Source organism: Bos javanicus, chromosome 7 (genome assembly GCF_032452875.1).
Source record: "Bos javanicus breed banteng chromosome 7, ARS-OSU_banteng_1.0, whole genome shotgun sequence".
NCBI lineage: Eukaryota > Metazoa > Chordata > Mammalia > Artiodactyla > Bovidae > Bos > Bos javanicus.
Window position 1 is genome coordinate 9451200 of NC_083874.1, and position 13173 is coordinate 9464372.

The 13173-nt window shown below is 36.3% G+C and overlaps 2 protein-coding genes across 2 annotated transcripts; both read left to right on the forward strand.

The window, feature by feature from the left end:
* The first annotated feature begins 491 nt into the window (after positions 1 to 491).
* LOC133250506 (olfactory receptor 7A10-like) lies at positions 492 to 1938 on the forward strand. The gene has a single exon (XM_061421828.1). The coding sequence runs from the start codon at positions 848 to 850 to the stop codon at positions 1850 to 1852; it is 1005 nt and encodes a 334-aa protein (XP_061277812.1). The 5' UTR covers positions 492 to 847; the 3' UTR covers positions 1853 to 1938.
* Positions 1939 to 8929: 6991 nt separating this feature from the next.
* LOC133251835 (olfactory receptor 7A17-like) lies at positions 8930 to 9917 on the forward strand. Its single transcript, XM_061424611.1, has one exon. It carries the CDS (start codon positions 8985 to 8987, stop codon positions 9915 to 9917), a length of 933 nt encoding a protein of 310 aa, XP_061280595.1. The 5' UTR covers positions 8930 to 8984.
* Positions 9918 to 13173: the final 3256 nt, after the last annotated feature.

Consider the following 13173-nt stretch of genomic DNA (forward strand, 5'->3'; position numbering starts at 1 on the left):
GCTACTCCAAGAGGATAGATACTGCTATTCCTATTGTTTGGGTGAGGATATTAACATTTAGAATATTTCCAGTGACTTTCCAAAATCAAACAGCAAATATGTGTAGAACCAAAACTCAAAACCAGAGTTTCAAATTACAAAAGGTTTCCATTTGATATCACTTAGAAAGAGCTTCAAATTATAAAAGTTTTGTGCTTGATCTTATTTAGAAAAATATTTTTAACAGATAACTTTTAAAATCTTCCATTTTTGTTGTAGTTTCAATACTTTCCTTTGTGAATTTTTAATTTATTCCTTTTGTCAATTTTTCTAGTAGGATGTTCTACATTGATCATATAAATATACCATTCCTTTCTTTTTGGTAAAACGCATTTTGCTTCTTTACTCTTCTGGGTATCCAGGATTGAATGGTTTCCAGGACCAAGAAAGTTTATCTTTATCACAAAAAATTAACACACCCTTTAAGTCTCTTTTTCATACCTGATTTTTTTAGCTTTACAGCACTGTCATTATCTGATAATTTTTATAATTTCTTATTTGTTTCTATTCTTCCTCCATCATTGAACTGTATGAACTATTGTATATTAGCACTGTATACTCTTTATCCAGAAGTTAGTCAGTCTTCAATATATACTCTCAAATATATGACATAATTTCTCTTCAAAGTTTAGAATAAATTATTTTATGGGGAGAAGACTGAATGTGGGATGAAGTATTCAGAGACTGCACATGGGATCACTTGAGGGAAATTTTTCATATGAAAATTACAGATATTAATATTAAATGTAAAATATGAATTGTAGAATTTCAACTATGTTTACAATACTAATTTCTGAGAAAACTAGTCATGTTATTTTTGTTTCTTGATAGTCACATTCACCACATGGAACCAGGGAATGAGACAAAAATTTTGGAATTTCTTCTTCTGGGATTTTCAGAGGAACCAGAACTGCAGCCCCTCATATTTGGTCTGTTCCTCTTCATGTACCTGATCACTGTGTTTGGAAATCTGCTCATTATCCTGGCTGTCAGCTCAGACTCCTACCTCCACACCCCCATGTACTTCTTCCTCTCCAACCTGTCCTTTGTAGACATCTGTTTCACCTCCACAACCATCCCAAAGATGCTGCAGAACATAAGGACACAGAGCAAAGTTATAACCTATGAAGGCTGTATCACCCAGATGTATTTTTTCGTACTCTTTGCAGTATTGGACATGTTTCTCCTGACCGTGATGGCCTATGACCGATTTGTAGCCATCTGTCACCCCCTGCACTACATGGTCATCATGAACCCCCAGCTCTGTGGTCTGCTGGTTCTGGTGTCCTGGATGATGAGTGCCCTGAATTCCTTGTTACAAAGTGCAATGGTGTTGAGATTGTCCTTCTGTACATACATGGAAATCCCCCACTTTTTCTGTGAAATTAATCAGTTGATTCAACTTGCCTGTTCTGACATGTTTCTTAATGAGATAGTAATGTATTTTGCAGCTGCAATATTGGGTGGTGGTTCCTTCACTGGGATTCTTTATTCATATTCCAAGATAGTTTCTTCAATACAAAGAATCTCATCAGCTCAGGGGGAGTATAAGGCATTTTCCACCTGTGCATCTCACCTCTCAGTTGTCTCTTTATTTTATTGTACGTGTTTAGGAGTGTATCTTAGCTCTGCTGCTACCCACAGCTCACATTCAAGTGTAGTCGCCTCAGTGATGTATACTGTGGTCACACCCATGCTGAACCCCTTCATCTATAGTCTGCGGAACAAAGACATAAAGAGGGCTCTGGAAAGAATCATTAGGAAGGCAGTTATAAAATTGTTATCTGTTCTGGGACTGAAGAACTACCCATGATTGCAGGATTTAAATAAATGGAGCCAGAAATTGCTATGTTTTAACCAGATTTTGTAAGGAGAACTTGTCCATTTATTTTTAGGAATTTCCTTTTATTTGAATTCAACTCATCTACACAATTTAAGGAACTCAATTTATTGAGCTTTATTATGAATAAAGTTTTGGAAGTTTTGATAGAGGGTGCATGAATCTATAGAATGCTTTGGGTAGCATCAGCATTTCAATAATATTAAGTCTTCCAAGCCATGGACACCTAATATTTTTTCATCTATTTGTCTTATTGAATTTTTCTCATCAATATATTACAGGTTTTAGTGTAAGGTATTTAGTATACAGATTTTAGTGTAAGATATTTTAGTCTTACCCCTCATTGATTTCTGTATCTACATGATCTATCTAACCCCTCTGAACAACAATTCTGAAAATTTAGAATGAGAGTTCTGATTGTATAGTCCTCATTGGATGGACTTTTTTAAAGAACAAATGGGACAATCAGACTTAGCTTTGGAGAAATCTTTGCCTCAAGACTATAAAAAGGTTCAGCGTTATAACTTTGGAATCCAGAAGAGTTCATGGAGTAGGAATAAGCATTGGATACCCTTGACATCTAACTGGTCTCTTGGGAACAAATCAGCCCAGAAAATTTCCATTCTGTCCAGATAAGTTCCCATGGGGAAAATGTGCTTGGGGTTGGAGTAACAGTGGAAAATGTGCTAATGAGAAAATACAGTGGATATGCAGAGCTGTAAATATCTCCACCGCTGCTAGGTCTAAGCATGTTCCACTTTGAGCTGGAGAAGTCATGGTTTGTGCATTTGGATTCCTGAGTCTGGCTCAGGGACCCATACTTCGCTTCTTACTTCTTTCTTATCTGGGAACAGAGCTTCATTCTCCACCATCAACCACCTGGGGAAGTTTTGGACTTCTACCCAGAGACCTCCATCTCAACCTTTTCATCCAAGTGAGTCTTAGAGCCTAGTAGACACTTCAGGAGAAAGCCACAGAGAATGAAATCCAAGAACATTTACCTGCAGTCACTTAGAAACCCAAATACCTGGCTCAGAGCCAACAGATCTCCTTGTTTACATGCATGGTTGATTAACTGACTTATAATCAATTTATTTAATATATTCAAAGAAAATCACCTATCAGATTTAACAGTACAAGATTATTAGTTATAATTAAGTGATAAGAATGAAAATATACTTGGATGAAATTCAAGAAGAAGTTGGAAGCACAATGGTCTCAGTAAAATTTGAACATTTCTAGGGAGATTTAGAGTAGGAAAATAAACTATTATATAAAGAGGAATTCGCAGTGAAATAATAACATTGTTTTAATTTAAAAATTTTTTAAGATGGCATATGAATTTGAGCAAATTCTGGGTGATAGTGAAAGTCAGGGAAGGCTGGTGTACTGCAGTCCGTGGAATCACAAAGATTCAAATCAACAGCATAGCTATTACCTGGAAACTACAATTTTTGATAAACATTTCACAAAATTTTCTCTTACATTGAGCATGCACTTGAAAAAAAGTTAAATTTAATATGCAAACAGACAGATGGTAAAGAGCTTATCTTTGCAACTGTTTATTACCTGGGATACTGGATATATTTGGGGGTTTATTAGCCACTTGTTTTATCACAAACTGTTTATGCATATTTTTTGCTTTATGCACTGGATTCAGATTGTTTCATTCTTTCCAGGTTTTTTTCTGTATCATTTCTTTTATAGTATATTTCGCCTCCAGCTCTGAAAAAAAAGGCCTGGAATTACACTTCAACATGTGGATGAGGGGGAGAATTAGATGTATTTTAAATACCTTGACAAGCCTTCTATGCTGAAATAGATACCTGCAACTTCTCTCTCCCCACTCTTTCCCTCACATGTAGGTGTCTCAGGTACCATTTCACCCCAAACTGCTCTAAGCTCCAGCCACTTCCCCATTCTCTGTTTATTCTTGGTCTTTTAACTGCATTTCTTTAAACAAAGATTTACAAATTCTTTCAAAAAAACTTTTACTCTTTGTAATTTAAATCATGTATGTAAATGTAATATATCTGTTGTTGGGTTGCATGAGAGCTTATAAGTTTGGGATGTTAAAATCTATCAATTGGTCATATTTTATACTCTCTCCCATTGATTTTTTTAAATTTTTTAATTTTATTTTTTAACTTTACAGTATTGATTTTTTAAACATCAAAAGTTCTTATGCATCCATCAGTTCAGTTCAGTTTAGTCACTCAGTCATGTCCAACTCTTTGTGATCCCATGGACTGCAGCATGTGAGGCTTCCCTGTCCATCACCAACTCCCAGAGCTTGCTCAAACTCATGTCCATCGAGTCAATGATGCTATCTAACCATCTCATCCTCTGTTGTCCCCTTCTCCTCTTGCCTTCAATCTTTCCCAGCATCAGGTTCTTTTCCAATGAGTCAGCTCTTTGCATCAGGTGGCCAAAGTATTGGAGCTTCAGCTTCAGCATCAGTCCTTCCAATGAATATTCAGGACTGATTTCATTTATGATTGACTGGTTTGATTTTCTTGCAGTCCTTCTATGCGTCCATAGAAGTAATAAACCACCTGTTATACGCATTACCATATAATCTCACGTGTTTTTCGTTTCTGCCACCTTTTGCCTTTTGTGAGTAGTCTATTTTAAAAAGAGCAATTATTTGCTGCCTTCTTGTGGAATATGTGCTTTTGCATACAATTAAAGATTGCTTATATGTTTTTCAAAAGCATATTTTAATCCAATTATGTTTGTGTAGGTTGAAATTAAAATTTTAGATACAACTTCCTGCACTATTTTTTAAATTGCATTTTCTATTCTCTTTTAATTTTTTACCCATATTATTATATTTAAAACTTGTGTTAATGTGACTATTACTACTTTATATTTTTCTTTCAGAAGTTCATTTTATTATATCATTCTATTTTGCTTAATATCTTTGTTTTGAATCCAATATATTTAATCTGGTTTTGTTTCCCTTGGTGTTCTTTTTATTTTGAAAATTTAATTTTCTAAAATATTTGTTTCTGTATAAATGCACACCATTATTAAACCATTAGGGTGAACAAAGCAGGTGACAGCTCTGCTTTGGATCTCATATTTACATAGAGACAGAAGAGTATAGTAAAAAATGCATGTACGACAAAAATGTCCTTAGGTATAAATCAAATGAGAAAGGAGTAAGTAAGTTTTGTGGCATGGGTAGGATTTTATAGAGTATATTGTGGGGAGCTCTTTGCGTTTGGGACAAGAATCAGAAACAGAAGTGAAATGTGACCAATGGTTTTAGCAAAAAGAGATCTAAACTCAAAGTCCAAGAATGACAATGATACCACATAAGAAAACTGAGAGACGAGACATCCTCATCCACTATCTTATTACCTCATTCTTTGAAATGTGTGAAAATATGTGTAGTCAAATACACAGGAATAAGTACAAAATAAAAATTCAGTCAAGGTTCTAATGTGAATGCCATAATGAGGCGAGTGGAGGAATAAAAGTGCAGTCAGCCTGTGGTCCCTGGAGTCTGACTTCCGCACCCACGGTGCTGCCTGTTCTCTCTGCAACCAAACTCTTCCCTTGAGCTCTATTCATATTGCTTCTCACCCTTTTAAGGACTAGCCTCTCTTGTAAGTATTCTTGCATTACCTGCAGTGGATGAGAAGCTTTTCAGAATGTGTCCCGGAGTAAAACACACCTTTTACATGTGATCCAGCTTGTGTGTACAGGCAACCAAGGAATACACCTGTGCATGGGGCTTCCCAGGTGGCACTAGTGGTAAAGAACCTGCCTGCCAGTGCGGGAGACAGAAGAGATACGTGTTTGATCCCTGAGTCGGAAAGATCCCCTGGAGGAGGGCATGGCAACTCACTCCAGTATTCTTGCCTGGAGAATTCCACGCACAGAGGAGCCTGGGGGGCTACAGTCCATAGGGTCCCAAAGAGTCAAACACAACTGAAGTGATTTAGCACACATGCACCCATGTGTATGCACATGCACACACAAGAACAGCTGGACAAAAAGAATAAACTCCTTACATGTATTAATACAATGCACTCTATTCTTCTGTGTTTAATTTGTTATATCCTATTTTATTTTTACAAACTATAGTCTGATACTCTAATAAATCTGAATCTAAGAATATGGAAAACATTCCTCCAGCATGCCTCCCATACATACATTAGCATTTACCTGCTTCTTTTTCTTCCCTAATCATCTGCAGTTTCTGAGAGAACATATTCTTTTTTTATAAATTTATTTATTTTAATTGGAGGTTAATTACTTTACAATATTGTACTGCTTTTGCCATGTATCAACATGAATCTGCCACAGGTATACATGTGTTCCCCATCCTGAACCCCCCTCCCTCTTCCTTCCCCATACCATCCCTCTGGGTCGTCCCAGTGCTTTATGCAATATATAATTTATTTATTCAGCTATTTTTCCCAACTAAACTAAGTTTGGGGAGTTGACAAGTATTTATGATATTGATACATGCCTCAAGGCACTCACAGTCTAGATGAAAATATTGAATTAATAAAAATCACACAATGATAAGCCTTTTATCTAAATTATCACTAGATAAACTGTCCTTTTTCTGTGGGAATAATTTTAAAGTTCATGTAGGAGATGTCCAAAACTCCATCTCTAAAACAGGAGATGGAGTTTTCAATACGGATATAAGTGAAAAAATTCCATATAGACCAAGCAGAGAGAACAGGTGCATATATGCTCTGAGACTCAAGCCTGTGGCATCTGGTGAATCTGTGGCTCAAGTTCAATATTTATGAGATGAAGGTGAGTAAGGGCAGCATGAGTGAAAAGCTGGTGGTTCATTCAGGGAGAGTCAAGGCTGGGGGTTGAAGTTATGGAATTTGGGGTCCTTTCCTTATTAGTGAGTAACTGGGGAGAGTTAAGTCAGGGAGTTGGACAGTCAGCTTTGTAATATAGAAAGACTTCTTTAGCTTAATGTGAATATTGGATAGAGGGTCCTGTACCAGCCTGTGATAGATAGGAAAGATGACTGGAAACTGAAATAAGGCTGGGGATTGGGGACTAAGATGTAGGAAAGCAATGGAAACATTTGAGAGGAAAAAGAGAAAAATTAGCTGAATCTCATCACCAGAGGTGATGTAAGTCACTCATTTACTACCAGGAAGGAACTATTCTAGATGTTTTGCATATATGGACTAAGTCTGTCAAATATCTTATTGTGAGTACAGCTATCCCAATAATTTGAGTAATAATATTAACATTTAGAAGGGTCCAGTGGCTCTCCATGTTCAAACAGCAAATATGTGCAGATCCAAAATGTAAATCTAGATTTTCAAACTACAAAAGTTTTACAGCTGATATCATTTAGGAATTCTTTTACCAAATCATTCTTTAAATCCTCCACTTTTGTTGAACTTTATTTCACTTTGTGAATTGTGGGTTTATTTGCTTTGCTCATTTTCCTGATGGGAAATCTGTCAGATATTTGATAACATAAATACATCTCTTCTTTCTTTTTTAGATAAAATGCTTTTTGCTGCTTTGCTATTCTGGGTAACATGGGGATAGAACAGGGGCTGGAATGTCACCAAAACTAAGGAAGCTTTATACTCACCACAAACTCTACAGATTACCTAAGTTTATTAGAACTTTTTCCCCTTGCATGTCCTTTTCTCCCCCTCTCAGTTTTTTTAAAGTGATATTTTATTTTTTTCTTTGAATACTGGACATAAAATGGTCACGTTAAAAAGGAGGCCCACCCATGTTCACAGGTCCATGGGAGACTTAGCAACTGGAATTTAGGTACTGTTGCTGCAGTTTTGCAGGAAAGATAATCATTGACATTGACAAAACATTGACAGTTTGCACTGTGTCATTGTTTTCCTAATTATTGCAGCTGAGAGTAGTAGTAGTAGCATCACTCCAGTAGGTGTGTGTGTGTGTGTGTGTGTGTGTGTGTGCGTGAGTGAGTGTCCAAGTGTGCATGTTGTTGAACATGAACAGTTCCCAAGGCAGAAAAGGGATACCTGAGCCCATGTATGCATATGTGTGTACTAAGCTGCTTCAGTCGTGTCCTACTCTTTGCAACCCTATGAGCTGTAGCCTGCCAGGCTCCTCTGTCCATGGGATTCTCCAGGTAAGAATATTGGCGTGGGTTGCCATTCCCTTCTCCAGGGGATCTTCCTGATCCAGGGATTGAACCCGTGCCTCTTATGTCTCCTCCATTGACAGATGGATTCTTTACCACTGGTGCCACTTGGGAAGCCCGAGTCCCTGTATAAGGATCTTTGGTATGAGGTCCTTATAATATAAACCAATATATAAAAATAAATTATAAAAAAAGAAAATACAATGATGAGGAAGGGATTCATTTCTAATCACTGGATCTCTTGGAAACAAAATTAATAAAATGCAGGTAAAAATATGGTGAACTAAGTTCCCTGTGTCTTAAAGTCTCAGCTGTAGCAGAAGGACACCTCGTTCCAAATTCTCTGACACTAGCATCACTCTCCATCTTGCACATCCCCCTGGACACAGTGGCTTACTTTTTAACCTTGATTTTCTGAAACAACAGCTTTTCAGGTCCTTTGCCCTGGCTTTTCACTCTGACCAGTACACGCTTCAACCAGATAACCTCATGTCTCCCACCCTCTTTTCCATGAGGTCTCCAATCAAATACTTTCCAGTCTAACTCAATGACTGAGTAAAAAATAATATACCTTTAACTATTCTGTTATATCTGATTTCTTTTTGTTTATTTCATCTGTCACCATCTGAAAATTTCTAGGATTTTTTTCATTATATTTTTTTTCTCCATTATTGAAGAACTGTAGAGACTAGTTGTACTTTTTGCGTAGATATTGGTCAGACCTCAACTGACATTCCTCAAATGTGTCACAGTAACTTCTTATTAAAAGTGTAGAATACCTGACCACCTGGACAAAAGGCTGGATGCACAATAAGAAGGCACAAGAGCATGCCTTGAAGGGGAAAGTTCCATACCAAATTATGGATACTGACTTCTAATGCAAAGTATATATTGTAGAATTCAATTAGGTTTCCAATCGCAATTTTTGAGAAACTTAGTCATGTTAATTTTTTTTTTCCTGGTAGCCATCTCCACCACATGGAACCAGTAAATGATACACAAATTTCAGAATTTCTTCTTCTGGGATTTTCAAATGAACCAGAACTGCAGCCTCTCATATATGGGCTTTTCCTCTCCACATACCTGACCACTGTGTTCGGAAACCTGCTCATCATCCTGGCTGTCAGCTTAGATCCCCATCTCCACACTCCCATGTACTTCTTCCTCTCCAACCTGTCCTTTGTAGACATCTGTTTCATCTCCACCACCATCCCAAAGATGCTGAATAATATACAGACACAGAGCAAAGTTATAACTTATGAAGGCTGCATCACCCAGATATACTTCTTCCTATTCTTTGCTGCACTGGAAAACTTCCTCCTGACTGTGATGGCCTATGATCGCTTCATGGCCATCTGTCAGCCTCTCCACTACATGGTCATCATGAATTCCCGGCTTTGTGGACTGCTGGTGCTGGTGTCCTGGGTGATGAGTGCCCTGAATTCCTTAAGCCAAAGCTTAATGATGTTGTGGCTGTCCTTCTGTACAGACGTGGAAATCCCCCATTTTTTCTGTGAAATTAATCAAGTGGTTCGACTTGCCTGTTCTGACACATTTCTAAATGACATGGTGATGTATTTTGCAGCTGGGATGTTGGGTGGTGCTTCCCTCACTGGTATTCTTTACTCATACTCTAAGATAGTTTCCTCCATACGAGGAATGTCATCAGCCCATGGAAAGTATAAAGCATTTTCTACCTGTGCATCTCATCTCTCAATTGTTTCCTTATTTTATTGTACTATCTTAGGAGTGTACCTTAGCTCCACAGGTACCTACAGCTCACACTCAAGTGCAATCGCCTCAGTGATGTACACAGTGGTCACACCCATGCTGAACCCCTTCATCTACAGTCTCAGAAATAAAGACATAAAGAGGGCTTTGAAAAGAATCACTGGAATGTCAGTTATATAAAGTCCAATTGTCCTGGAGCTGAAGAAATACTCGTGATTGTAGAGCTCAAAACTTCAGAAGCAGAAAGTGCTATTCTTTTTTTTTTTTTTTTAATCTATTTGAGTGAAGTATAGTTGACTTACAATATAATATCATTTTTTTCTACTGTACAGCAAAGTGATTGTTTTACATATATATATAAATACACACACATATATATATACACACACATATTATTTTTTATATTCTTTTGCATCATGGTTCTGTCATAGGTTATCGAATATATATATATATATATATATATATATATATATGTATGTATGTATGTATATTCCATGTTTTGGCTATTGTAAATAGTGCTGCAATGACTGTTGGGTTGCATATATCTTTTCAAATTACATTATTCCTTGAATATATGCGTAGAAGTAGAATTGCTGGATCATATGTCAATTCTATTTTTACTGTTTTGAGGACCCTCCATACTGTTTTCCATAGTGACTCCAATAATTTACATGCCCATCAACAGTGCAGGAGGGTCCCCTTTTGTCCACACCCTCTCCAGTATTTTTTTCCAGTACTTTTTATTGGTAGACTGTTTAATGATGCCCATTCTGTCAGTGTAAAGTGGTAGCTCACTGTTTTGATTGTTGAAGTAGAACTTTCTCCTTCTATTTATTGAATGCCCATTTCTTTGAATTCAACTCCTCTACACAATTTGTCATTCACTTTATTAAGCTTCTACTCTGTATGTTATATAGACATTTTCCCCTTTGTTCATATTCACACATGCCCAAAGTTTTTCCCAAGTTTAAATCAGAAATGTTTGAAAATTTCCCATTATCTTACACGGGACAACTTTGATTTCTTAAAAATAATTTCTTCTCAAAGACTTGTTTCGGTGGACTTGTGGACACAGTGCAAGAGGGAGGGTGTGGGACGAATCAAGAAAGCAGCATCAACATATACACACTATTGTGTGTAAAATAGATAGTTAATGAGAAGTTGCTATATAACATAGGAAGTCCAGCCTGGCACTCTGTGATGACCTAGAGGAGTGGGATGGGGTGAGGGAAGGAGACTGCAGAGAGATGGGACAAAATAACTGCAGATTTAAAGTACACAATTTGATGAATTATAAGAATTATAAAAAAAAAAACTAAGAGAATGTACTGCGTATTTCCATTTGTACATAATTATACAGTGCATATATATTTAAGTGCTTTGCATGTAATTGTGAAAACTTTAAACTCCCTGGGGCTCAATTTCTTTATTTCTCAAGTTAATGTGGAATACTAAATACAACTTCATATGGATGCTGTAAGAAATAAATAAAATGTGTGGAAGTTCATATTTTGTGCAAATAAAATATTTTTGTGTTTATATGAGTGTGTTTCACACAGTTTTCCTTGAAACTGGCATAATCATAAACACATATGTACACATACAAACACAATTAGGATTCAATCTTTTATGGTAATAGGAAACTTGACAGAATGTTGGAAAGGATAGATATGAAAATAATGAATATCTGAATTACCAAGAAGCATAAAGATGTAGAAATATAAGCACAAAAATTTAAAGTCAAATGGGTAACTTCATTTTCACAGTAGATTACTTATCCTATCTTAAAGTTATGAAGACATCATAGTCAGGCAAATTTAATATTTATGCAATGAAGAATTCACTAATAGCACCAATACATTTAATTTGATTTCAATTTTTTTTCTACTTAATGTGGATTTTCAACATAAAATGCCCTTACCCAAGGTAAGCCAATGAAGAGGCTTAAATTTAATTCTAGCAAGCAAATTTTATTGAAAAAAATGTCTATATTATGAGAAAGAAGATTGAAGCTGGAGGAATCAAGCTTCCTGACTTCAGGTTATTCTACAAAGCTACAGTCATCAAGACACTGTGGTATTGGCTTAAAAAAGAAATATAGACCAATGTAACAAGATAGAAAGCCCAGAAATAAACCCAGGCATCTATGGGTACCTTATTTTTGACAAAGGAGGCAAGAATACACAATGGGGCAAAGACAGCCTCTTCAATAAATCGTGCTGGAAAAACTGGACAGCTACATGTAAAAGAATGAAATTAGAACAACTCCTAACACCATACACAAAAATAAACTCAAAATGGATTACATACCTAAATTTAAGACAAGAAACTATAAAACCCTTAGAGGAAAACATAGGCATAACACTCAATGACATAAATCAAAGCAAGATCCTCTATGACCCCCCTCTTAGAATAACAGAAATAAAAACAAAAGTAAACAAGTGGGATTAAACTTAAAAGCTTTTGCACAGCAAAGGAAACTATAAGCAAAGTGAAAAGGAAACCCTCAGAATGGGAGAAAATAACAGCAAATGAAACAACTTATGAAAGATTAATTTCAAAAATATACAAGCAGCTCATACAACTCAATATCAGAAAAACAAACAACCCAATCAAAAAGTGGGACAAATACATAAACAAACATTTCTCCAAAGAAGACATTCAGATGGCTAACAAACATATGAAAAGATGCTCAACATCACTCATTATTTTAAAAATGCAAATCAAAACTACAATGAGATATCACCTCACACTGGTCAGAATGGCCCTCATCAAAAAGTCTACAAACAATAAATACTGGAGAGGGTGTAGAGAAAAGGGAACGCTCTTGCACTGTTGGTGGGAATGTAAATTGATACAGTCACTATGGAAGATGGTATGGAGATTCCTTAAAAATCCAGGAATAAAACTACCATATGACCCAGCAATTCCACTCCTTGACATATACCCTGAGGAAACCAAAATTGAAAGAGACACATGTTTCCCATTGCTCACTGCAGCACTATTTACAATAGCCAGAACATGGAAGCAATCTAGATGTCCATCGACAGATGAATGGATAAAGAAGTTCTGGTATATATACACAATAGAATACTACTCAGCCATAAAAAGGAACATATTTGAGTCAGTTCTAATGAGTTGGATGAACCTAGAACCTATTATGCAGAGTGAAGTGAGTCAGAAAGAGAAAGATAAATACTATATTCTAACACACATATACAGAATCTAGGAAAATGGCACTGAAGAATTTATTTACAAGGCAGCAGTGGAGAAACAGACATAGAGAATAGACTTATGGAAATGGGGCAAGGGGAGCAGAGGGTGAGATGTATAGAAAAAGTAACATGGAAACTTACATTACAATATTAAAAAAGTCTATATTATGTTCCTACTGCTATTATAAAATACTCCAACTTTAGTTGCTTAAAGTAAACAA

Excerpts from the sequence above, each read along its gene's own strand:
- LOC133250506 (XM_061421828.1), top strand. The coding sequence starts at position 848 with ATGTTATTTTTGTTTCTTGATAGTCACATTCACCACATGGAACCAGGG.
- LOC133251835 (XM_061424611.1), top strand. The coding sequence starts at position 8,985 with ATGGAACCAGTAAATGATACACAAATTTCAGAATTTCTTCTTCTGGGA.